This window comes from Haemaphysalis longicornis, unplaced genomic scaffold (assembly GCF_048455015.1).
Source record: "Haemaphysalis longicornis isolate Haplotype H1 unplaced genomic scaffold, Haemaphysalis longicornis Haplotype H1 scaffold_12, whole genome shotgun sequence".
Taxonomy (NCBI): domain Eukaryota; kingdom Metazoa; phylum Arthropoda; class Arachnida; order Ixodida; family Ixodidae; genus Haemaphysalis; species Haemaphysalis longicornis.
The window spans coordinates 66,719,793-66,746,934 of NW_027526225.1; the positions used below are offsets into that span (position 1 = coordinate 66,719,793).

General features: G+C 44.3%; 1 protein-coding gene across 3 annotated transcripts in view; it reads right to left on the bottom strand.

Annotated features, from left to right (window-relative positions):
• LOC144162787 (inactive phospholipase C-like protein 1) overlaps nucleotides 1-27,142 on the bottom strand; it is a 223,663-nt gene that overhangs the window by 31,580 nt on the left and 164,941 nt on the right. For all 3 annotated transcript variants that reach the window (XM_077693450.1, XM_077693451.1, XM_077693452.1), the window contains 14 exons: nucleotides 25,402-25,608; nucleotides 22,843-22,882; nucleotides 19,913-20,042; nucleotides 17,978-18,090; nucleotides 17,822-17,885; nucleotides 15,991-16,084; nucleotides 15,782-15,899; nucleotides 14,103-14,188; nucleotides 12,881-12,998; nucleotides 10,901-11,072; nucleotides 8,951-9,031; nucleotides 7,832-7,928; nucleotides 3,899-4,078; nucleotides 1,239-1,417 (listed from right to left, as the gene is read on the bottom strand). In XM_077693450.1, coding sequence (XP_077549576.1) covers nucleotides 1,239-1,417; nucleotides 3,899-4,078; nucleotides 7,832-7,928; nucleotides 8,951-9,031; nucleotides 10,901-11,072; nucleotides 12,881-12,998; nucleotides 14,103-14,188; nucleotides 15,782-15,899; nucleotides 15,991-16,084; nucleotides 17,822-17,885; nucleotides 17,978-18,090; nucleotides 19,913-20,042; nucleotides 22,843-22,882; nucleotides 25,402-25,608 — 1,679 coding nt within the window. The remainder of the gene's footprint in view (nucleotides 1-1,238; nucleotides 1,418-3,898; nucleotides 4,079-7,831; nucleotides 7,929-8,950; nucleotides 9,032-10,900; nucleotides 11,073-12,880; nucleotides 12,999-14,102; nucleotides 14,189-15,781; nucleotides 15,900-15,990; nucleotides 16,085-17,821; nucleotides 17,886-17,977; nucleotides 18,091-19,912; nucleotides 20,043-22,842; nucleotides 22,883-25,401; nucleotides 25,609-27,142) is intronic.

The window sequence follows — 27,142 nt, forward strand, 5'->3', positions numbered from 1 at the left end:
TGACTCTTCTCCCGCCTTCAAATGGCCTTAGATTTTCCTACTAGCGTAAAGTCAGCGAAGCGTCGCATGTGCACTTGTGCAGCGGTTGTGTGGAGCGACCCGGACACTGAGTTTGACACAGTGTACAAACTAACAAAGTAAAGAAAGGCACATTCTTTCATTCACAAAGGTGTTGTGGCTTAGTTTAAATTGAGCGAGCGAATAGCGACGACCCGTCGGCGGTCTGCGGACGAAACGCTGGGCCGACTGACTCGATCGGTAGGTCGGCTGGTCGGCGAACCGTGCAGTAGCGCAGCCATTTTCCAGCTCATCTCCTGCTGACGTCACACGAAAACGCCACAGAAAATGGGCGAGCGTAAAGAGAGGAGGACAGCATTTTCGAATTGATTTTTCTACTAAATAAATTCGCGTAAACGCGGCCAGAGTGGTCGAAACAAGGCCTACGGACTCCGAACTACAATTTGCGCTAGTAATCCCGCAATGTTTACAAATCACTTCAGTGTCCCTTTAATGCATGTTTCTCTATTTCCTAACTCTATAAGGGTTCACGTTGTGCCCTCTGCAAACATCTTCATTGTAGGCAACCGGATTGGACTTGATTAAGGGGGGACACAGGTCCTAAAACAACTTTGATATTTAAAGTAAACTTTGCAGAACTTGCCAGTCTTACTGCTTTGTTCCCACTGATTTCAAGTATGCCATTATTTTTTTAGTTGTTCAATTACATCCCAAGGTAATTAGAGACAATTAGCCATTTTTGGTCAAACAATAGACAAAACAGTGTTGGTCGTAAAACTGTAATCTTTGTATTTTCCTGTACTATGAACCCTGGTGAATGCCCTAATCGAAGCAGTGTTTTGATGCATCGCTTGGAACTAATTTTACAGCTCATTAAACTTTCTAATTAAGGAATCATTTTGAGTGCCCATTTAAACACTGAGGTTTAATGAGCTGTAAGATTAGTTCCAAGCGATGCATCGAAACACTGCTTCAATTATTGCATTCACCAGGGTTCATAGTACTGGAAAATACAAAGATTACAGTTTTACGACTAACACTGTTTTGTCTATTGTTTGACTAAAAATGGCTAATTGTCTCTAATTATCTTGGGAGCTAATTGACCAACTGAGAAAAATAATGGCATATTTGAAATCAATGGGAACAAAGCAGTAAGACTGACAAGTTCCACAAAGTTTACTTGAAAATTAAAAGAAGAAGGAAGATCGACAGTTGCTCACTTTGACTCGCAGGTAGAGGGGCTCGTTGTCAGAGAACGTCTCTCGGCGGTAAGCGTTGAAGACGGACCAGGACTGGCGCAAGCAGGGCGGCTTCAGGACGTAGCCGCAGCCGCCATTTTGACGGAACCAGCCCCGATGAAGATCCATCGGCACGCCGGAAGTTTGGAGATTCATGGCAGCTGTGTGGCAAGATTCACAACAAAATGAGCTCGAACACAACCCGCTCGAACACACGTAGCACCCCAGTTTCTTAGGTGAACAATGTGACAGCCAGATTTCGCAAATGCAACTATGGCGTGGCCGAAAACTGCATGTGCAGTAACCCAAAATTTGCGGCAGATTTATAAAAGGTTGGTTTTAACTTGCCTTTTGAGATTTAGTTTGAGATCTTTGTAGTAACACCAGACTTGATACTGCAATCTCTTTAGAATGTTCAGTCTTCACCCATTTCAGTTAGCTCAGAAAGCTGCTTCATAACAGAGTACAACGACGTTGATACGCCTCCGGTTCATAGCGCAATTCCTTGTTCATATTCTCGTGTCTTAGAACATTCACAATCCCCAAGAGAGATATGCAGTTTCATTTTTTACCTCTAGTAGCCACTTCCGATAGCACAACTTTCTATCGAGTACGTTAAAAAATTACGCCAAATGTAAATGGGACGAACTTCGACAAGCTTGCTAGTGCAAGAAGACAAGAAGCGATAAATGGCATGCCGGACGAATGTTAGACATCAACTACTTTATTACAGGCAAAAATACTTCCACCATGAGGCATGCCCACGGAAAAAAAATGCACCTGCTGTCAGCAACCAAAGCTCAATACATCTTAGATTAGGTTTACACATTCTCATTCAAAACAGTATTGGTTTTGCTCACTTAGTTTTGTGGACAACACTGGAACGAGGTGCCACTGTCTGGCAAAGTTCATCAACAGAAGAAGCTGGACTTCGCTTGCATGCTCGTTGAACATACTACTCGGCACCGAGGACCAGGAAGAAAAACATGCAGAGAAGGCGAACCTACTGAATGTTTTCGATGCATTTGACACGATTCGGTTGTCCTTAGGCACACACAACTATCAATGAAGCACTTTTTGTAGCGTGAGAGCTGAGCTGTGAAGTAACTGCAATGTAAGGCTCGCAAAGTAATACATAACCGACTTTCGGAAATAAATTTTCGGTCTGCGGGCGATTTTCCTGTCAATGTTTCATTCCCGTGGCAACGAAATTCCTTGCAAAACCGGTGGATTCGTTATTGCGGGGTTATTCAACTGTATTATGAAATACTTGAACTCCGTCAGTGAACAGGCTTCTATAACCAGAAATGCAGCGAAAAAGTTAAGCCAAAACCTAAGAAAACAGCTAAAGAGAGAAAGAGAGTGCATGAAGGATTCACTTTCAGGAATTCAAAGAATTCAAAGGCCAGGAAGAAAAAAGAATCAAAGCCTCTTCATCTAACAAAAAACTTGGTTGAAATGTGAAGCTTTCTTCTGCCGCAAACCTGGTCGAATCAAAGCCCAGTCTTGTAAGGCATTCATTCGTTCGTTGTCATCCGAGTTTGGACTTTGATGATGACGATGGTGGCCTTCAAGTGCTGGCCCATACCCATTCAAGGGGATTGGCCAGGAATAGAGTGTTGACTGTGCAGCAGCACTTGATGAGCCTTTGTGAAAACAGCATGCGTAAGTTGGCTTTCCTGGAGTGAATTCTCATGTATGGTCGCTATCAGTGAGGCAAAGAAAGGTGTATTTTAAAAAAAAGAAAAGAAAAATTATAGCCGTTCCACTCACTGTGAAAGCTGTCGGAAGTGCAGAGCAGTGACTCGCCATAATTGGCTGTAGTGCCATTATCCACTCACTGCTACCACCCAATCCAATTCAAATTTCCCGCCTTCACAGTGCTTGTGCGTCCCCCGCCTGAAACTGCACCAGCGGGAGTTCTGTTGTTTCTGTGCTTGCTTTTCCTCCCACATGTGCCGGTGTTGCACGGCCACATTTTCTCGCTTGCTACCGTAAAAACCAACCCGACGAGCATTCCTAACTAAACGAACGCGGGTGCTGCCGGTTAGTTGCGTATATTTTGCCTCAAACGTACCTGCAGTTTTCTTTGCGCTGAACAATGGGGAGATGTATGGCAAGCGCCAGCGGTGGACGAGTTTCGAATGCTTATGACCGCATAAACCGCTTGGTTTTCGAAGCCTCTGGGTTACGCCGTGACGACAGAATGCCGTGTGGCTCTAATCCTTATGAGTCACTTGGAAAATGAGGAGTTGGCAGCTCTAGGTGAACAAGCCTTCCTGTTACGCTGGTCCACGCGCTTCATAGTGGCCAGGAACAACATCCTGAGCATGAGTATTGTACCGTATTGACTTTCAACGAGTTTCTGAGCTCTTTCTGTGAACACCTGTGAACTTTTTATGGATTGATTTTGGAGTAGCTTGTTTCACCACCACAGACATTTGTTGTGTTGTGTTGGAGTACTTGAAAAATGATTGGGTTTCTTCTGTTTTTAGGGCCGTGCTGTTGCCACTAGTTGCTGCGCACTGATATGTGGTTTATAATAAATTCTCTTTTTGTGTCTACTGGGGTCCAGCGAGCGAGCTACGGCGACAAGGCGAGCCCCTAAAGCGCTCCGCACTTAGAAGAAGACTGCCTCTCACCCATCTGGAAGCCGCACGCCCAGAGGTCCAACGGGTTGTAATTGCTGGAGTCCACCCGGCTGGCATTGGGGGAGACGTGCGCCAGGAAGCGGCGCGTGTGGGCAGCCACCTCGTCGGCCAGGGCGTGGCCCAACTTGACCGCTGAGGTCTCGCTGAAGCTGCACACCTCGTTCTCGGCCTCTGCAGAGAACCACAACACAAAGAGACGTATTGCTAGTACAGCAGACACGCAATATTTCAAACTGTTAATTCATACTTTAAGTTAATTCAAACAAAATTCAAATTTTTGGTTGGCTTGCTATCGTTTCAGTGTATTTAAAAGCCGCTTAATTCGAACTCCGTCATTTGGTTAATTCGTACTTTCTGCATGCCCATATTGGAAAATATTGACTCCTTTCCCACAACTATTTGAAAATTTGCGTGCTTTTACATATTCATAACAGTCGAAAAATGAAGAATAAGCGCCTCAAGCCTTCAAGGAAAAGGGCGTTGCTAGTAACCAGACATTCAAAACGAAGCACAAGTTAGGTAGACCGTGACGTTTCTCAACTTTCTAGCCTTATGTACCGTTTTCACGATGCGAATGAGAAACCAAAACAACAAACAGGCCTCAAAAAACGTCTAAGCCTGATTGATTGCCTATGCTTGTCGAAGCGGTCAAAACCATGCGGGCCACTGTCGCAAAAACAAATAGAAAAACACACAATCACGCATAGACGTGTCAGCAAAAAAAGAAAAAGAAAAACGACACGGCGGTTACGAAAGTGACCCGCACGGCATTCGGCTTGTGGACCTTACGCCTCTGCTTTCTGTTTATTTTCTGCAGTTAGGGTTTAAAAATGCTTAGAAATTGAAACAATGTGATTAAACTCAATGCCGAATCATAATGTGTGCTGTCACCTTGCTCAGAGTCATATATATGAAAACTTCTGATCATTCGAACTTCGGATAATCCGCCTCTTTCATTGCGGTGTGCTGCCACCTAGCGTGCCTAGCGGAAGTTGAAGCTGTATGGTTTGCCGGCGTTTCCTCCGGCTGCGTTCTCGTTGTATGCACGGCAATCCCACATTACGGCGAGGAGCAGCCGAAGTTTTTCTTCTGTGTTGGTGTTATAACGCCTTAAGATGACAGCCCCTCGTCATCACATAATACCAGGCGGCTTCTTATCACTGAATGAGGGCTGGCAAAGAAATCTCGGCAGATCCGTGTGCCCGGTGTGCCGTCCGAGTAGCAGAGCGAGCAGTACTTGGAGTCGTCTGGCATGAAGTGCGATCGCCAGCTCAACAAAGGCCGGCAGTTCGCAAAATGCCTTTAAGCGCTGGACACATGTACGATTGGTACACGCGATTCGCATGCGACTGATCGTTACGACTGTCGCCACGACTAGTCGTACGCGTGAATTTGAGACGGCCCGATGCGCGCATGAGATGCGTCGTCGGCGTCGCTCCGCCCACTGTTTTTGCTCCACGGTCAACTACGATGATCGCTGAGCTGAATTTGTAGATTCTGCGCTTTTGTTCGCAAGAAATGGATAAAGCAAGCAATCGTGAAGCGTTTTCTGCCTTCGGAAACAGTCCGCGCACACGCCGGCCGCGCCTGCGAGCTCGGCACACTCAGTGGCTCGAACCGGCGCAGACCACGGTAGCAACCGCGCTTGTCGCTGCTCTTCTGAATCAATCTGATCGCTAAAAAGTTCCACATGCGACAAAGTAGGTGTTAGTGTAGTGAAAAATTGTGCTAGGGATTGTTGTCAGGGCTTATTTTAAAAGCGGCGATCAGATATATCTGCCGCGATGCAAGCGTATACGCTGACCAGTCGCCGCGGCGCGCGTTGCGCTGAGCGACCGAGAGATGGCGATACCTGCGCGGGAGCATCGAAACAGGCTACGCAGACGTCTTGGTCACCGATCGCTCAAACGGCAGTTATAACTTAAATAGAGTTCCACATGCGAGAAAGGGGATGATAGTGTAGTGAAAAGTTGTGTTGCGGATTGTTATTCGCAGTTGCACAGATAGCAGCGATCAAATATCCGCCAGGATGCTAAGCCTAATGTTCCCATCACCCGAGCCGACGCGAGCGACGCAAGCCGCCGTAGCCGATCGCGTGCGGCCGACGGGAAGCGATACAAGCCGACACCGTTCCCTTTTCGGCACTCCGAGTTACAGCGGAACGCAGCACAAGTAGTTGTGGGCATTGTTCCGCGCACAACGAGCACACACAAAAAATCAAACGATGTAAATACAACCACGACCCCTTCCCGCTTGTGCGGGAGCTGTGGGGAATGTCGTCTGCTGCCCCTACTGGACTGCTTAGGGACTTGGCCGCTAGGGGATTGCGCATGCGCAGTGGGGTTGTGAAAGAGGCGGATTCAAACAAATTCCTGGGGTCTCTTCGAGTTTGAATTATCGCGAATCGACTGTACTTTGGTTTTGTGCATGATCAACGAGTAGTCAAGCTTCAAATTTGGACCAAACAATGACAATGCAGTGATTCGATTGAAACTTTCAAATATTGGGCGTTTTACTTGCCGAAGCTACACCCGGAGTATAAAGCTCATCGTAATGGAGGGCTCCAAATGATTTTTGACACCTTGGGGATCTTCAACATGTATTCAAATGTTGACACATGGGCAAGTGCTTTGATTCAAAGTTCAAAGTTTGAAGTCCTAATGTCAGAATGTATGAATAACTGAAAACTTCATATACCTTTAAAGGAGCCATGAAGACAAAACAAAAGTTTGTGTTATTCGAAAGATTTCGGGTTCTATAGTGCCCCCAGCGCTTGTCCCAATGCAAACGATGCTTTATTCCCTGAGAAATTACTTCAAGTTAAAATATTGATTTTCCCGCTAACTCATCCGTTTTCATTGTCTGCAATGACATCACAGGGCCTTGTTTACCGTTACTGAACCTAGATGGCGCCACCCCACCGCGGCAAGCCGTTTTATGCCTTTGGTTTGTTTGTGAACGTATATTTGTACCTGACCTGTTTTGTTCATGGAGACAATCGTTTCGTGAAACATGGTGCTCGCTCGACAAATACGGTCACGTAAGACACCGTTGCTTGCGTCAATCGGCAAGTGTCGTCTGAGACAACCCCAAAGCCCCGCAGTCCTGCGCAGCTAAACCAAGCATAGTGCACACAGTACCAACAGCAGTACGCATTGGTACTTCTATGTCTACGTGTGCTTTCGTAACTTCAACTGTTTGTCCCCCCATTCTTAGGGCTTTAAAAAGAATGTGCCCTAAATTTAAGCGCAAATAGCTCGTTCGGCAAGCTCATAAGCTCTGCCTAATTTGCGTTTGCTTTTGCCGCCCTCCGCCAATCGCAGAGCTGTCTGGTATGACATCATAGGTTCTGTTGCGGGAAATGAGCTAGTGGGTCGCATGGCCATTCCCTTTTTTCCTAATTATGTAGCTTATTTGAGCGAAGTTTATGTTAAAAGTAGTGTCAGTATGATTCTAACGAGGCAATCTTTTGAATGAACCAAACTTGTGTTTTCTCTTCATGGCTCCTTTAAGTATTTTTCGAATATTTGAAAGTGTCCTGCACTTCTCGCAGCTCTTCCCACAACCTAGTGAGCTAGATTTAGGTTGAACCGAGTTGCACTAATGGCCCATGCGAAATCTACTCTGTACGTAAGGCATTTCTTTAAAGATAAAGAATTTTCTTTAAAGATAAAGAAAATTGTCGTTCCCTTTCATAATTCCCAAAATTCGCAGAAATTGAGCATAAGGCACAAGCCTTCCAGGGTATGGTTCACAAAACGCATTATTGTGCAAAAGCTGACAGACACACACAGACAGACAGACAAACAGACAGACAGACAGACAGACATACATACATACATACATACAGACAGACAGACAGACCAAAATTTTCACCCAAGAACGACTGTTGCCTTTAAAACAGATAGAAATGCTTTGGCTTACGAGATTGTTGCGACGTTGCGAAGTCAGCGAAGTGAACCCTGGACAACGCGACCATGTCAGACAGGGGTTTGATGAGCTTCAACTTTTTGGGAGATTCCTGGAACGCAGTTAGAAAACAACGGCTGCATCAGTTTGCGCTGCCCAACCTAGCAGCCAAACTACGCAAGACATCTCAGTTTAGTACAACTGTGCATGTTGTGTCATGCATGTCAGCCTTAACACAGGCAAGCAAGATGGTGATGCGATTTCAGAGCGTGCACTTCATTTCGCAAATGTATACTGTATTTTTGCGCGTATAACCCCCACCAAAATGCGAAAATTGTAGTGGCAAAGTAGGGGTGCAAATAATACGCGGGGTTTTTCCTTTAGTGCAGCTTCACGGCGATGTGCGTTGTGCCATGAAGCTCATACGCAGTAACACTGACTAAGTCTTCCACGGCACTGATTGCACAAAACATACACGACAGGGAAGAAAAAACAAGGACGAGTGCACTCTAACAACTGAATTTTATTGGTGGACTGTTCGCCTTGGAGAACGTTCGCCTTGCAGTCAGTGCATCCTACTTGCTAAATATACGCTTTTTCTGCCTACATAGTATCTGATGTGTTGCTCGAGCTTTGGTGCAGCCTTTCCTGTATCAAATGTGCGGGCAATACGCGAGGATTTTTTTTTCTTTTCCGGCGGGCCGAAAGTGGAAATGCGGATTATATACAGGGGCGGGTTATACGCGTGAAAATACGGTAATCGCAGAAGAAAAATCGCCAATCCCTGAGAAGACCACCGCATGCAGCACAAGAAGTTTTGCCTTGACAAAAGAACTAACGTAAAAAATCCCTGTTCCCCAGAAATCAGAAGAAAGTGTGGTACTTTTCTTCCAAGTACTTTTCCCCAGACGAACTTTGGATGCAAATTAAAAAATTGCGTTTTCTGTGCTGTGCTAAAATGAGTTGCAAATTATGGCAAATTGAATTGAATGGGTGAATTGCACATTATGTGGAAAGAAGGGCTCAACAAACAGCTCACCGGAAAGCGACTTCGCAATTTTAAAGCTCTCGCGGGAAAGTTCGAGCGAGGTAAAACAGGCGCGTACACACATTTCCCATTTATCGAAGACTTACTGAGGGATTGCTGTTCTTGTCAACAAAGTCGTCTTCTTCGGATATTTCGGCCTCTTCAGAATCGCTAGGAGGCCTCTTGCTCTGAAATCAAAAATATGTTTACTCTTCCATCCTTCAAAAGCTAGACCTGAACGTAGCTACAAGAAAAAAATACACAGAAGAGCTGAGGAGTGCATCAGCTTAAGTAGGCTGTAATCTGAAGCACTACCACTCATTTTAATGCCCATTAGGGAGACTTCAAATAATATATAAAAAATCCCATCTTTAAAACAAGTAAATAGAGTCTTACGTAAGTAATAAATTAGAAAAGACATGCAAACCGATTGCAATTAATATACGTGATGGAAGCAAACGGACGCAAACTCAGTGAAAAAATTAGACAGCGGATTTCGCTATTACTATCGCTCATGAGCAGCCACACAAGAACTGCATCTATTTGTTCGTAACAACGAAAGCCTTTGACACCATTGCCTCATCACTGCCACCATTGCCACCATTGCCAACTGCTCTCTCCAATGGAGTCAGGCCACGTGAACCAGAGCAACAACTGAATCTGAATCCAATAAGCAATCTTGACCGCCAAAAAAAAAAAAAAAGTGGGGAAGCACGAACCTTTTAAGTGAATGAGAAGGGCAACAAAGTCTATCCTAAAATATACCGCACTTCTATATTTGTCATTCTCCCGGCCTAACAATCCCAATGGATAGCTCAGTTTCGCAACTGTTATGGATTAATTACTTCGACGGGGGTGCATTTCAGAAGGACCTCAGATGATATGGTGCAAAACAAAGCAAAACAAAACAAACAGACAATAAATTCCTCTCACACTGAAGCTTGTATCAGCTAAGTATCAGTGAAGCTGTAACAGCGAAACTGCTTTGATCCTACAGGTACATTTGGCTGCGCTCATTTGGCTCGAAAAACCAGCAGACCCCGGATTCTTCCAGCCAATACTGGCTTCGCAATACCAGAAGCATTACGCAGGGTTTCAGCAGAAAGCCATGATGCCATACTACCGCATTAGGAACAGTGGTGTTTCATCTAACTGGGATCCTAACCCCGTTTCTCTGAAAGACGCACATCAAAATCTTTGAGACAGGCAGGCGCCAGCAATCTAAGGTAACAAGCCGCAGAAATAAAGACCGAAATATCTTTTTCCCTAAACCAAACCGACAAAGTGTAATTACCATAACCCCTGACCAAGCTGCATCATTGCAACCAAGGCTCTTTAACACACAAAGACGCCTGAAACATCCCAGATCGTTATCATTCACCATCAACAGCCCACTTGTGTACAAAGGCCTATCCGGTTTTCCTCCAACCGTTCTTTCCGTGTAATGCCCTGGTATGCTATTTGTAATCCAAATTTTCTTGCTTCATCTCACCACCGAGTTAACCCTTTCAGGGTCAATGGCGTACATGTACCGTACGTCCCCTGCAACCACCTTCAAAGTGGTCAATGACGTACATGTACATCATCGCGTGTATGTTTAAAAAGCGTGCCTTTTTCAATCAATTCTCTCACTTGGCATGTGCTGCCACACTGCGGAAATATGTGAAATTTCTTGCTTGTGCCGATGGTTCTTTTCTTTTTTTCATGCTTTACTACAGCGGTGTGCTGACTATCGCTTGCGCATCCAGTCATGCACGGCCGCGCGCAGCGGCTAATTTCGGTTTCGTCCTCCGGACACTTCCCACTTCTTGCCCCGCGAAACTTTCTTAGAATTTTTATTGTGTTACTCCTGAATAAACCAAGTGTATGTAACAACACAAACAATTTTTTTGTCACCCTAAAAAGTTATGGCAATTTTTTCTCAAAATAGATTCGCCCAAAGAGTTTAAATCAGCAATAAAAAAAAAACGACCCCTGGCGATACCATCCTCAGTCGTCACCCGCAATACCGATTAGAGATGCTTCAGAGCTAGAGACCTTAGTGCACACGGGTTTACCTTGATGATGATCTTCCTCTTGAGCGCCTTGGGCGACAGCTTGGTGGTGAAGTCCTCGCCGTCTCGGCCGGGCAGGTAGAGCAGGTCACCCAGTTTGTCCTTGAGCAAGGACACCACCTCTTCCTGGGCCTCCGGTGGGCAGTGGTTTTCCAGGTGCAGGATCAGCGGGTACCTGCGACGGCCATCAAAATGCGACCCTCGTTGCAACAACGTACCAGCACTATAACTTTCACCCCCACTCCCTCAGTGCAAATTGCAAAAGATGCTCTCACGCACGCGTCCTGCGATGCAGCACTGTGCTCATTTTAAGCGCAGAGCACTTTAGGGGCTCGCCTTGTCATCGTAGCCCGCTTGCCAGACCCCAGTAGAGCCACACGGCATTCTGTCGTCGCGGCGTAACACAGAGGCTTCGAAAGCCAAGTGGTTTATATAGTCATAACCGTTCGAAACTTGTGAATCGCTGCCGCTTGTCATACATCTCCCCGTTGTCTAGCCCAAAGAAAACTGCAGGTACATTTGAGGCAAAATATAAGTAATTAACTGGTAGCGCCCGTGTTCATTTAGTTAGGAACGCTCGTTTGGTTGGTTTTTATGATAGTAAGCAAAAAAAAGTAGCACTGCAACGCAGGCGCGTGCGGGAGGAAAAGCAAGCACAGAAAGAACAGAACTACCGCTGCAGAAGTTTCAGGCAGGGGGCACGCGAGCACTGTGAAGGCGGGAAATTTGAATTGCACTGGGTGGTAGCCATGAGCGGATAACGGCGCTACAGCCAATTATGGCGAATCACTGCTATGCACTTCCGGCAGCTTTCACATTGAGTGGAACGGCCTCATTTTTTTTTCTGTTTAAGCTCGACATCTGCTGCCCCTGAAGCAAATCAAATGGGAGAAGAAAAAAATAATAAATTGTAAGTGCTGCAAAATCTGTTTCTTTCGTTCTTTGTGTGGGTGACACATTTTAAATTTCTTTCTTTCGCTGATAAGAGGACTTCCAGTCCTTGAAATTGCTTCAAAAGAAGATTTCTTTTCCTTTTTTTTTTTTGACAGAAGTGTCAGGCCTATTCTCTCCCCTAAGACAGTCACCTTCTCTCTCTTCCTTTTTACTGTGCAAGTAACACGATTATTTTTTTACAAGATAGCTCTTGGTAACAGCACAAAAACTCTTTCTGTTCTTCGTTTTAAAACTGTGGCAGCTTGCATCTAAGTACATTCTAAGCTGATGGACTTCACACATCTATAGTGCCTCCCGTATTTTTGCACGTGTAACCTGCCCCTGCAAATAATCAATACCCCCGCTTTCAGCCCACCGGAAAAGAAAAAATCCCCGCGTATTGCTTGCACATTTCATACATACAGGAAAGGCTGCACGAAAGCAACTGCTCAAGCAACACATCACATACTGTGTCGACCGAAAAACCTTATATTTAGCAAGTACAATATGCTGACTGCAAGTAACAATTTACTAATAAAGTTCAGTTGTTAGAGTGCGCTCGTACCTGTTTTTTCTTCACTGTCCTTGCATGTTTTGCGCAATCGCTGGCATGGAAGGCTTCGTCAGTGTTACTACTGTGCAGGAGCTTCACGGCACAAGGCACATTGCCGTGAAGCTGCACTAAAGGAAAAACACCGCAAATTACCCGCACCCCCACTTCGCCACTAAAATTTTTGCATTTTGGTGCGGGTTATACGCGCAAAAATACGGTAACTAACGCGTGATGCCTTGACACCAAAATGACCAGTGAGATAACCCACAAGGAAGCTACCTGCTCTTGGAATGATGGCATTATTAAGTAAACAGTGCCTAGCATTTCGAAAAAGCTCACAAAAGCAAGCAGCGTAACCTTCCCCAGCTTAGCCGTTCCTTGTCAAAACTGATACATTCAGTTTTGACAAGGAATTAGAGACAATGCAGGTTGTCTTGCAAGATAAGTCCTCACTTGAAAGCACACATTGAACAGGTAATAGGAGCTGTAGTACTCACTCAGAAGCCTGGAAGGCGAATTCCCTGATGCTATCCAATACGGTGCTTAGGGGAACTTTCCCCGTGAGCGTGTTGCCGTGAAACACCACGGGTCCATCTGTGCCACTCCAACAGTCCACTAAAAAAAAAATAATTAGGTAAACCAGTATAAGTCCCAACATGAAATGAAATGGAAGCCAGTGAGACAGTGGTTTACGGGTTTACAAACTGGGATTTCCATCCACCATTTTTGATCTGCGAAGGCGTTTATGAAAACCAGGGCACTCAAAGCATGTATTTTCTCTGCAATCAACCTTTCTTCTTACATTTTCGCGGCTATTTCCTACACCAAAGATGGCTTTCTCGCGACATTTTTCCAAAAGCTTATCTGCAACGCGTGCGCGCAATGTTGGCTTTCCCGCACAACACCAGAGTCGTGCAAAGCAGCCACCTACGCATAAAACAGCCCAAAACAACTGGGTATACAGGCCATATTTTAGCGAGTGGGGAGAAAAAAAAATAAAAAACAGGCTAGACAAAGTATCCACACTAAAATTCTACATTTCCTCCCTGGGGATATGTTCTCATCGCTTCTGGCAGTAGCTCCCGAGGGGGTTTCGGATACAGCTATGTTTCAGGACTGTGGTCATCACCATCATCATCCTCATCAGCCTATCTACGCCCCCTGCGGGGCAAAGGCCTCTCCCATAGATCTCCAATTATCCAAATCCTGTGCTAACTGCAACCAATTTATCCCCGCAAACTTCTTGATCTCATCTGCCCATCTAACTTTCTGCCACCCCCTGTCATGCTTGCCTTCGCTAGGGATCCACTTTGTTACCCTCAATGACCAACGGTTACCTTACCTTCACATTACAGGCCCTGCCCACACCGATTTCTTCTTAATTTTCACTAATATGTCCTTAACACGCGTTTGTTCCCTGACCAACACCGCTCTCTTCTTGTCCCTTAATGTTACACCTATCATCTTCTGTTACGTTGCTCACTGAGTCGCTCTCAGTTTAAGTTGAACCCTCTTAGTGAGCCTCCAAGTTTCGGCCCCGTAGGTGAGTACTGGTAAGATGCAGTTGCCATACACTTCCTTCTTCCGGGACAATGGCAGGCTACCATTCATTATCTGAGAATGCCTACCGAATGCGGTAATAGACAAAAAATCTCGATGACCACACAGACACTCACCAATTCAGAACAGAAAGGCAGTAAAAAGGTTGTCACAACTCACCTTTAACAACCCGGCAGCCCTGGTTGAGAGCCTGAGAGTAGCCGTCAACGCTCGAAGGGCCTTTTAACTGGTCCTCCATCAGGTAACTGTAAATCGATCGAGGCAGACATTTTTTTCCATCAAAATTTGTTAGGCATATAACCACACTGATAAGCATCGGTTAGCACAACAGGCCTCGGAAAATGGCCGCCGTCCAACACTTGCCACAAACAAAAAAGTGGTCAGTAACCAATGATTTCACAAGTTAAGTGGTTCGGTATAAATAGTTTCAGTGAGAGCAAAACAAGAGAGGCCATTTTCCTGATGGACGTGAAAAATGATGAAAACGTCCGCGTCGAGGTTTTGGCGCACGTTTAAGATCCGCAGGTGGCCAAAATTAATATGGGACCCTTTACTACGGGTGCACCTCATAGTTCAAGTGCAACTTCGGCACGAAAAACTCGCAAACATTTATACTTCTTTGAAACAAGAGAGATTTTAACAGCAAAGCTGTTTAGCAAATCGTTATTTTTCGTGCCCGCAGTTAAAAAAAGCAAGAAAATGCCGAGTCAAGTGCGTGCGTGCCTTGCAAAGACCGCCCAGTGTCCCCTACACACAATTGTCAAGCCAAGCATATCCACATAGGAAGATTGGCAGAAAAAAAATTAAAATAAAAAGATTATGCTCAGAACGAGAGACTCCAGCATTCGCCGTAATCGTGGCAGCACTTGCTTGGAACGAGAAAGACACGTCATGGCGTATGCCCCTCCGAGGTGGCGTCCAATGGTTATCACTTCCAAAATAAATGAAGGAAGCTCACACTTATAGCAACAATGATGGAGTGAAGGTCGTTGCGGCAGCAAAGAAGAGCAAATCGGCTGCAATCATGGACCTAAACCTTCGTGATGGTCGTAAAGGTTGCGTACAGCTTCGCTACCTTTAAGGGGGGACAACTGATCTTAAAAGAACTTTTAATTTTCAAGTAAACTTTGCGAAACTTGTCAGTCTTGCTGCTTTGTTCCCACTGATTTCAAATGTGCCATTATTTTTTCAGTGGGTCGATTAGTTCCCAGGATATTGTTCCCACTCATTTCAAATATGCCACTATTTTTCCAGTGAGTTGATTAGTTCCCAGGATAATTAGAGATAATTAGCCATTTTTGGTCAAACAATAGACAAAACAGTGTTGGTCATAAAACTGTAATCTTTTCATTTTCCAATACTATGAACCCTGGTGAGTGTGATAATCAAAGCAGTTTTTTGATGCATCGCTTGGAACTACTTTTACAGCTCATTAAACCTTGGTGGCACCAGTGACAAGGAATCATTTTGAGTGCCCATATCAAATACTGAAGCTTAATGAGCTGTAAAAGAAGTTCCAAGCGATGCATCAAAAAACTGATTCTCTTATTCACTCACCAGGGTTCATAGTATTGGAAAATGAAAAGATTACAGTTTTATGACCAACACTGTTTTGTCTAATGTTTGACCAAAAATGGCTAATTATCTCTAATTACCCTGGGAACTAATCAACTCACTGGAAAAATAGTGGCATATTTGAAATGAGTGGGAAAAATACTGCAAGTTTCACAAAGTTTACTTAAAATTAAAAGAAACTGTTTTAAGACCAGTGTCCCTTCCCTCCCTTAGGTCTTGCACGTAAGTGTGAGCTTGCTTTTTTTCTTCTTTTCAAAACTTACGTGTTGTGCGAGGAGGAGATGAAGTAGTGGCACAGAGGAAGGTCCATGTCCTGGAATACATCCTTGTGTGCCTGATCCATTAGGCTGCATTCGTCGGACAGCAGGAAAAGCGTGAACCCTGCAAAGCAAACCCGAGTCTAATTACAACCACTTTTCAAAGATGACATGAAAGAGGTTGCTGTCGCCAGCCCCAGGAGACAACAACGTACCGTCTAAGAGCATCTGGCCATTTTTTTTTGCCTCCTCCGACGGCTCGTATCGTTGTATCAAGCTCATGCAGTCGTCAACGGTGATGTTTTCAAACTGTGAGTACGACAGGGGGGAAAGGGCGGGAGGATTACAAAGCAGTGCATTTGCGACAACTTTACTGAGCACTATGTGAAAATGATTTAACAAACCAATTTGCACATACAGAAAATACTGCTTGATGTAGTTCTCCCCAATGCCTAACTCCCTATTGCTGTCCCTATTGACTGCCCTATTGCTGTCGATTCCCAGCAAGCAAGGAGCTGGCACAATGCACAACAACAATACTCTCTCTTCACAGTAAAAAGAAATACGCCATTTCATTTTTTAAACTTGTTTCAAGCCATTTCACAATGCTTGATGTCCAATTTACATTAGTTGGTTTCAAAGCGTCACCAATCTTTCTAACTTCTTGCTCAATATGCATATGCATGCTGAATAAAGTTTCACTACAGTCAAAATATTCTTGCCTTTTATATGCAGCTGTATTTTTTGTTCTTAAAGGGCAATAAAAAATTTAGCTTTGTTTAGTGCAAAATAACTAGGTTTCAGTAACCCACTCAACTGTAGCCCAGCCCCGAAACTAATTCTTGAAGTTTAAAAGCTTAACTTTCAAACGATGTGCTCTACAATGTCAGAAGAGACTAAACAAAGGAAATACTAAAAACAGAGTTACCAGTGTGCTGTCTGCAGGCTGGCATTAAAGTGATACAACCAAATGATACAAGAGGGACCACTACAACTACACAGTCATGTTTCTTGGAAACAACTTCAATCGGCGGTCGCCAATTGCACAAACAGGACTCTGCAACGTCAATGACAAATCGCCAGAAAGTGGATGGGGAGTGGCCGCCGCTTCCTTTTTTTTTCTTTAACATCTGCGTTATCTGTTTCAAGCCTGCCTTAAAGGAACCCTGCAACACTCTTTGAGCAGTGCAAGTAGACCTGCACGACGTTTAGATTACACTGCCAGGAATACCTGAGCCAAATATTACACGTGATTGTTGAGCGGTAAGAGCGCAAATCGCTATGGAAGACGTGGAAAAACCAAGCGTGCTCTCTTGAGTTTTCCTCATTATGCACCCCTTGCATGGCCAAAACGACGTCATTGCAGCCATGGCTGTCCTATTGGATGCCGCTAGTCAACTTCGCGGCTTATTTCTCTCATTTCCTGTGACGATTCGCCGTCATCGGAGCTGTGTACCAACCTCTTCTATGCCTGAACCTGTACGCACAGTTTTGGCGTTTCTTTTGTATTTTGAGTGCGCGCGGAGTTTGAGTGACAAACTCAATGCTCCCCTTTCAACCGACAACAAACGTTTATTGCTTCGAAAACGCCCTAACAGCCTGAGCACATGCTTGTGAGCAGGCAGCCATGCCTGCTTTTTTGCGACACCCTACCGGAAATACGCCCCTCCGCATTGTGGAGAAAAGGAGAAAACTCCCCGGCCTGTGATATATCAAAGGCTGCCGAAGAGACCGCCGCGAGCCACCCCCTTCTCAGGGAGAGAGCGCACAGCTTTCGTCAGGTTGTCCTCGGTCGAGTTGAGAGGGAACAATTATGCGCGATTTCTCATCGTGCGTAGTTTCAGTGATAGTGAATGGATTTTCATAATTTTTGCATGAGGAGATTGCTGCGACAATAGACTTTACCCCAAAATACATTTCAAGTAGTCGCTGATAAGTGCTGCAGGGTCCCTTTAAAATTGGTATTATTATTCGGACAAAGCAGTCTTTTCAACGAACCAAACGTTGTCACGGTAAACATTCAAGCATGCAGCGTCAAACGCTCACCTCCTGTTCACCCTCCAGAAAGAACTGAAGATCTTCCACGGTGAGGTAATCCTTTCCCGAGTATCTGCATTGGAACGCCAAACAAGACGTTTTGACAAGGAGTTGCACGTTTATTGGCAACGATAACCAAGAGGATACGCGCCAGGGGTCACTGACCTGACCATGAGGAAATACACTTCGGGGCGAGTGGCCAGCTCTTTGAACAGGCTGACGAACTGAGACCGATCTATCCGTCCCCTGTCCTGTTCACCCTTCCCCACGTCAAATTCCTGCGCAAAAAAAAAAAAAAAAAAAGCACCATCTTCGTAACAACAAAAAATGCAGCTCGATGACTTGTAAGGACACAAAATAGTGGCAGCCTTTCCGAGCAAACATACACAATATGGGAATCACAAAGAAGAACAAAGCATGAAACCACTGCACGTTTTTTTTTATTATTATTCCTCTCTTATTTGTATTGCTACGCCACTTTTCGTTTGATGATTACTAGTAATGGCATCCAACTGACCCGGCTTTAAATCCCCTCGCAGGGCTTCAGTACTCCTTTCACATGGCTTCAGCCTAATCACAATTCAGGTGGATGAGGGCCCGTTGATAGCCAAATGCTAAGCTGGGTTAGAAACTCCGTTTTCCACATGTGGCTTCAAGTCTTAATTGTACCAATTGGCTTTTTTTCCATCTTTATGCTTACGTTCAACTGAACTTCTTTAGCAAAAATGTCAATTCACTATACTGTGGGACACTGGTACCAGTTTTTAGCTATGTAGTGCGACAAGAGGCACCAAATGAGCTCCGCTTCCAGCTTGACTGTATCATCCGATTTGCCCATACCTTTCATGAACTTGGAAGACCAACTTCCTAGACTTAAACCTTAAGCGAATGACAATATTGTTCTCGACCGGAATCGTCATTTCGAATCATGTCCATGTCCGGGTTCCCACATTTCCCCGTTTTGTCCCCTTTGTAACATCCACAAACTTAAGGAGATCAAGACCGTACATTTCCCAGCCTTGGAATCCTGGCACCTACCTAACTAGGTAGACAGAACTCGACATTACACCTGACCTGGCATTTACCCAGAGTACCCATGGCAAAGGCTTTGCAAAGAATTGCCTGAGGAATTTTGACTGTGCAGGGTATAAATGTCTTATCCGTTGCCCTCCACAACGTTGTGCCTCATAGCTTGAGCATGTGCATAAACACATAAGTGCCTAAATTGATGTTTTTTTAATCGAATAATTTAAATTGCTCAACTGAACGTCAGACGAACATTCTGTGCCTTTTAGAACGTCACTGTTCACACTTTTGCGCCCACACTTTTGCGACGAAGCTGCACCTGAAAAAATATTTCACATGTCTTTCTCGCACATAAAAATGCGTGAGCCAGTTCATATGCAGCTTGTTCACGCAAAACTTTGTGTCAATAAGCTGCATATGTACTGTTTGAACAAGGGATGAGAATAATGGGGCCACACAACAAGCGAAGAAAGAAAATGGACACAGCACAAACACTGGCGGACAACTGGCTCAGCAGCAAATTGGCCCAGTCAAAGCTGTAACTAGCCCAAGTGCACGCCTTGACAAAATGTCCCTTACACAAACAGGCCCAGCAACAATCTTTGACTACCAACAGGCCCTCACAGGCTAGTTCACTAGCAGCTTTGGCTTGCAAATGACCCAGCTGCAATATTCGACTACCAAAAGGCCCTCACAGGCTAGTCCAGTTGCAACTTTGGCTAGCAACTGGCCCTCACACAATCTGGCCCAGCTGCAAACCTTGGCTAACAACTGGCCCAGCTGCAATCTTTTACTACATACAGGCTTCCACAGGCTAGTGTCCAGTTGAAGCTTGATAACAACTGGCCCTGACACAAACTGGCCCAGCTGCAAGCTTATCTAACAACTCGCCCAGCTGTAACTTTGATACCAACAGGCCCTCACAGGCTAGTACAGTTTGCAACTTTGGCTGTCAACTGGCCCCTACACAAACTGGCTCAGCTGCAAGCCTTGGCTAACAACTGGCCCAGCTGAAAATTTCATGTCCTGCTGGCACGGAAAGGCATTTGTACGACACTGGCACATTGGGCGTACCATCATTTTCTGCTTGAGTCGAACAACACTCAGCTGGCTGTTGAGTTTCTGAACCAGGGCTATGGTTTCCACTTCGTCCAAGAGGCCCTTCCTCTCAGTGTCAGCCTTCTCGAACATCTCCTGCAGCCACCTTGATGAACAGCGTCGTCAAGGAGCACATCAAGGGCGCTTTGAGGCTTGCCCACGATATTGTGAGGGGGAAAAAATGTCGCAGAGCTTTTGCTCGAAGTATACCACCCTTGTGCAGCTTACTGTTTGACTTTCATTCGTTAGGATGTGTTTCATTGTCATTATTTTATTTTTTTTTACTACAGCAATGCTGTCAGTTTTGTTGTCTGAACTAAACTTATTCATGGGGGTTCGCGACTCTGTCAAGCTGTCGTACGACGGCTTTAGTTTACTCTGGGCCCCTGTCATCATTTATAAATATGATAGCTGCATAAACTATTCCTGTTATTATTATTATTATTAGTTGCTTGTATTTTGTTTTTCTCACGTGTGGACGTATTTGTGCATCAGCATCTTTCGTTTGTAAGTGCACCACAAGAAAGGCTACCTGGGCTACCCAGCTGTACCTGGGCACTTTAATGAACATTGATTGATTGATTATAAGGATTGTCATGCATCGCTATAGGTTATTGTTGATGAATACTGTCACAAACTGCTGGTTTGTTGCTTCGATCGGCATTAAAATAATCGCTCCTCTTATTCGCCCTCACCAAAAAATGCTTCATTTTTCCAAAAATGCGAAATGAAGCTTCCAAGGATCAATAATTGAAGCTTCAGGTCACCATTATGGATGCCTAACTGAATTTTTTCTTCCCAAATGATAGTCTAAAATCGGCTGTCCCATTCCCCTCCTCATGTTGTCTGTGTCGCATTTCATGAGCAGTCCTGCGGAGTTTTGAACTCCCAGAGCTTCTACTTCATTAGCATAAAAATGAAATAAACCGTTCTAATTTCATATTCTTTTCATCCAACATTTTGTCCACCCTCTTCATTCGTCTTTTTTTTTTTTTTTTTGACCCCGCACGAGTGCTTCAGTGAAGTCAACAGCCCTTAGGCCTAAGTCTCACCTCAACCAAATTGAGATGTGCATACTAACACGTAATTTTGCATAAGTCGCTTTGAAGGTCAGTGCCTAAAACGTAGCAAGAGGTCATTAAAATTCCCCGCGGTCTGTTCCCCCCGAAACTGCGGCAAAACTCGTGTGAACTCGCATTATCCCTGTCTCAACTTGATTTCTTTTTCTTGAAGTTAGGGCAGTGGCATTGAGATACAGTCCACATGCACAATTAAGCATTCCTTGAATTCATTTCTTCAGAAGGAAGTTGTTATTATCATCGCCCTTATTATATGACCTTTTAGAGCCTCATATAAGTAGGATCTGGCATAGTAAAATCGAAATTTGCATTGATGCTTTGATGGCACAAACGCTTACTTCCAACGTTCCCATATCTCAACAGCCTGAGATAACAATAAAACCAGCAAGGAAATAGAACATGCAAATGAAGAAGACGGCTTGGTTTGCTTCCGCAGGTGTTATAGCTCTAATCATATAGCCCCTGCTAACAAGCTAAGGCTAAGATCGTGCATCCTATTTTTAATACTACGCACAACCTGATGAGGTTCATGGGAGAGCAGGTTAAACCCGTATTTTCAAAACACGAATCATGCTAATTTCACAATCTAGAAGTGGCCAAAAGCTCATTTTCTGCAGAACTTTTGTTCAGAAACGTGCAAGTTCCAAACAAGGTACTTGCAGTATACTTCAGTTTTAAGTACAATATTTATTGCACTTTAAATTTCTCTAGATGAACATTTTGGCTTATGTTTCCTAACACAGTTTCCTTGTTTTCCCAAAAGCCAATTTTATTACTGTGGTGTTGACACCACATCATTACGCGCTTTGCACAAATTTTGCTACATTAAAGCTTATCAATTGCCTCGTGTCATAAAACCTCCGAAATACTGCATGTGTTTTTTCAAGTATCCAGCAAGAATTGCATAACTGGGTTTGGCCAAAATAACACTTTCCATTTCATTTGTTTGTTGTTTTCAAAATTCTAAAACTAAAATTATCCTTGTCGCACAGTCGTACCCACTGGCCCCCCTAAGGCATTCTGACTTACAGTTAAAGCCCATATTTAGAACGCAAGTTACTGAGTTTTGGACGATGACTTGGCTAAGCGTATCACATATAACGGGAAAGAACCGATTGTGTGTTTGTAGTCTGCATGTCCGAACCAAATGTGTAAATTTAAAGCGAAAACCAAAATAACACTTCCCATTTCATTTGTTTGTCGTTTTCAAAATCCCAAAACTAAAATTATTCTTGCCGCAGAGTCGTACGACAAGAAAAATAACAAGAATGACAAGAATAAGTTGTCATAGGTTGAAAAATAGCCCACACACAACTTTCGTAGAGGTCAGTGTCTCCCCTTAAATGCATTCCTGCAGTCCACAACCCATCAGCCAAACTGCTTCACCATAATGCTCTAGTACCACGCCATCCCCAAAACTAACCCCACATCTCCTCAACCCAGCCCAGAGAATGGAGGTAGTAAAAGATAGCACTGAGGAGGAGCCGCCCAAGGTCCGGCCTTAAAGAATTTCGCACATACTTTACATAGGGGGGGCAAAGATAAGCCTCAAGGGCCATAGACAACGATATCACAGAGTTCAGTCCTTTGTGGCGGGGAACTGTGCTAATCAGCTGTTATCAGGTTTGACAAAAAAAAGGGAGAGAGAGAAAAGGAAGACAGGACTTCGCTCAAGAAGGTGCAGTTATCTGTGGTTGATAACAAGGGAGGGAACCAACAAATTGCCCGGCAATTTGCTAGGTGGGCCAGACTGCAATATAAGGAGGTGTGCCAAAGGGCGTGTGGCGTTATAAAACGCGGGACGTCAGCCAGATATAACAAGGATACTTTTCTCGCATGCGTTGCCGTTCGTCCATGTTGTCTGGTGCTGAAATAAAGAAGAAGAGAGGCAGAAGCAATTAGCTCTAGCAATACTCCATTCACGAGCTCGGGCCGCAGAGCATTGCAGAATCCCTTCCTACCAAACGAGTACTCCGCTGCACCGAAATGCTGCTTTTGATGAAACGGCCAAGATGTTCGGAAACGGTGAATTAGAGCACTTACCGTATTTTCACGATTACAGCGCACACCCTTTTTTTATAAAAGGTAGCCTTAAAGGTAGCCTTAATGAAAGTACTTACCGTATTTTCACGATTCTAATGCACACCCTTTTTTCTAAAGGTAGCCTTAAAGGTAGCCTGAATGAAAATACTTACCGTATTTTCACCATTCTAACGCACATTCTTTTTTTTCTAAAAGGTACCTTAAAACGTAGCCTGTGTGCATTACAATCGGGCTAAAAATCGAAATAGGCTTTAAAGCTGCCAGCAGCATTGCCATGCGGAACGGACACGAAGTCCCCCCAAAATCCAACTCAATCCAATAAAAACAATCCGTCAACACCACGTGAGTGAATTTCAGCGCCCCAATTCCTCAATGGCATGCCGCGTACCTTGGTCAGCTGTTGCACGTTTCTTTTGTGCTGCTGCAATTAGCCTGTCACGCCTAGAATCATGAAGATCAAGGCACTTGAAATTCCAAGCACCTTCAATGTTCCCTGCTATAACTTTATTTCCAGCAGCAGCTGGATAAGCAATCTTACGAAGCACAATCATTTTTGGCTTCCACAGCTGCATACGCCAAACAAAATCTCTTTCTTCCAGGTACGCGGTGTCATGTCTTTTTCATCTGCGCGGTATGGTCAGAGTAAACTTTATGGTCAGTGTTATTTTTTTTTCTTCGAATTTACGCACGCGTTACAACTGAGGGTGCGTTAGAACTGTGCAAATACATCATACACTGGTATTGGGTACAAACAACTCCATTAGAAGTGTAAAACACTGCAAAACACAGTGTCGAGGGTAAAAGACAGGAAAAGGGCCGGCGCAAAAGAATAACGCGGGTTTGCTCTGCACAGAAAACTACCCTCCGAGTTAAAAACCTCGTGTTCCGCACAGCGGGCATTTACAGCCATTTTGCAAGGAAGCCCTCAGAACAATGCTCCACTGGTAACGCAGGCTACGCATTGTGTGAAAGAATACTAAAACAAATAGACGTCTTGCCGCTAGGCTACACAAGGGGGGGAGGGGGACGAACCCGCTGAGAAAAACAAGTCGTCATGTCTTAAGACAAACAGAAAAGAAAAAGGGAATACGGCCTAACGAAAGAAACACGGGCAAAAGACAAGATCAGGCCGGAGATATAGTAGCCAGCGCGACGGTGGGAGCTCATTCTTCATGCCACTGCGGCTGTCACTTTAACGGCGGCCGCTGACGGGAAGGTCACACAAAGGAGGAGGGTTGCGCAATGCATCCTCCGAGCGGAACGGAAAGCTAAAGATGAATGGGGCTGCCGCGCCCGAAGCCGGCGGCCCTAAACGGATTTGAACGGGACAGAACGGATTTGCTCCCCGTACGAAACCTCTTTGCATTTGGAAGCGTTCCCTAGGGTCTGCTCGCTAGAAACGTAGTGAACAATGACCACTCGGTTTTTTGCAACAGCGAAACTAGCAAAAACAAACAAAAAAAAAAAGACGCCTATCCAAGATGTAAAAATGAACAAACATGAGAGTACTGTTCTCGTTATTTTCACTAGATACGCAGTATACTTCTTTTTTCAGGTGTCTTTCGCGCAGACAATTAATTTTAAAAAAAAAGCGAAATTTCAGCCAGATGTAAAACAGTAACAGTGACAGTCAAAACTAGCCAGGAAATGTTAAATTGTTTTACCTCGGCAAGACGTGAAAAAACTTCAAAACAAAATTACTTCCCCGATGCTAAAACGAAGCTGCACTCCCAAACACTTCGTGCTTTGTTACTGCCACCAGTTCAAAGAGTTTAATCAATTCCTTTAACGTAACCCCTTCATATCCTTGCCTCAGTCGGTAACCACGTATAAGTGTCAACTACTTATTCATACAAGGTTTCAGCAAGTGCAAAAAAAAAAAAGGAACTTAGATACCCATTTAGAAGTTTACGGTGCACTTCATTAATGCCTCGTAAGATCATAGGAAAATGACTCACAAACGCTGAGAAAATAAATTGCTCGTAATATTTACACCTATTCAAGGCAGATAACCCACCAAGTAACATCTAAATCTCCCCTGGGGTATTTGAACAACTTGTTTCGACTGAGAAGCAGTCATTCCATTTTTCCAAGTAGAAGAACATATTTGGTTTTGTAGCACAGTATTTGGTTTCGTATCTTCAAGTAAGTTATACCTGATTTCGGGCATAAGGTGTTTTTCAATGTAGATATTAGTTTCTGATAGTGTGCCAACGTCCTTAACATCCTCCTTCAGATATGCACCCCAGTAAAGTTTCACTACACTGAAATTTTGATGAAAAAACAACAGCGATACCCGATAGAGGTTCCCAAGTGTGGAAAGTGTGAATTCAGGACACTCACATCGGTTGGCGGCGATGAGCATGTTCAGTCCGGTGACCCAAAAGTTGGCCTCGTCTGGAGTCGAAGCGACGAGGTCTAGCGACTCGAAGTCCTCGCCATAGACAACCGAGAAAACGCAGTCTTCCGAGTAGCATCCCGCAACCTCCTTGTCCCTGAGTACGTCCGTGCTCTTTCCAATGCGGATTTCCCGTATCGAGCGTATCGACACTGCAGAGAAAATTAATTGTAAGATTTACCACGCGAGTAAGCATTGAAGTCATCCGCACTTGAGAACATACAAACACACGCATCATTATTTGTTGTAGATGATAACCTAGGCAAAAGAGCGCAAAAAAGGCAAAGCCAGAGAGAGGTACACGATAAGCATTGTGCTGAGCTATCAACTGGTTTTATTTCGAAAGAGAGACAATATATAGAGCCGTCCAACCAAGGTTTATCTGCGCATGCGTAGAAAATTTGTTTCTTTCTCAAACAAGGTGATAGAGGACATGCTGACGCATGCCTCGCTAAGCGTTAAAGTCCGTTCTGATTCTACAATTTCTCGTGAGAGCAATGATTTGCACTTTCGAATGACAGAAGTGTGTTGTAATTCTGGCAAACAGTCCTTGCGATTCAAACAATGGCTTGCCAGAAAGCCCTCCGCATCTTTCCCCTCCCGCGCATTCTTTACATTGTTTGCGTGCTCCCTCAGCCTATCATTGACGCATCTCCCAGTTTGGCCAACGTACACTTTTCTACATGTTAAGGGAAGATGCGGAAGGCTTTCTGGCAAGCCATTGTTTGAATTGCAAGGACTGTTAGGCAGAATTGCAACACACTTCCATCATTGGAAAGTGCGAATCACGGCTCTCACGTGAAATTGTAGAATCAGAACGGATTTTAACGCTTGGCGAGGCATGCATCAGCATGGTCTCTATCACCTTGCCTGAGAAAGAAAGAAATTTTCTATGCATGCGCAAATAAACCTTAGCTTGGACGGCTCTATATATTGTCTCTCTTTCAAAATAAAACCAGTTGATAGTTCAGCGCAGTCCTTGTCATGTATCTTTCTCTCTGCCTTTGTCTTTTTTGAGCTCTTTTGCCTAAATTTTGTACCAACAACCAGTTTGCTACGTTAATAACATCTCATTTCAACAGGGTATGATTAAAACAAACTGGCGGGTCTCTCTAAAAAAAAAAATGAACCTTTGCTATTTAATAACAAGCTCTGCACTTGTTATTAAACACCTTTAACAAACTCTGAAAAAGATCTGCAACTGTATGATTGTAAAGCTGTTTTTATTTAATACAGATTTCTGCGTAACCCTTTTTGTAACAGCTTTTTTGTATGCTTTTACTATAACAGAACCGCAAATTCTGCTCGGGAATAGCTGCACCAGGTTGGTTCACAATTCAATTTAGAACATCAGAGCAAAATCACACACAGCAGACAATGCAAGTTTCTGCAAACACAGTCTGCAGTTATACAGAAGAGCAGCAGCACAGGGCAAGCAATAAACGTTGATGATAACTCGAACATACATCAGCATTTAGTATTCCTAAACTAGACCTATTCCCAAACTAGGCTTGAGCTCTTTTGTGCAGCAATAAAAGGGAACAAAATGACTGGCCACAATCTTGCGGAAACAAAAATCAATTTTCCATTGACCGCCAAAAATCAGGGGAGCGACAGAAACCCACAAAGACAAACATCCAAAATAGAAAAAGCTGGACGCGCATTAAAGGGGCCATGAAGACAAAA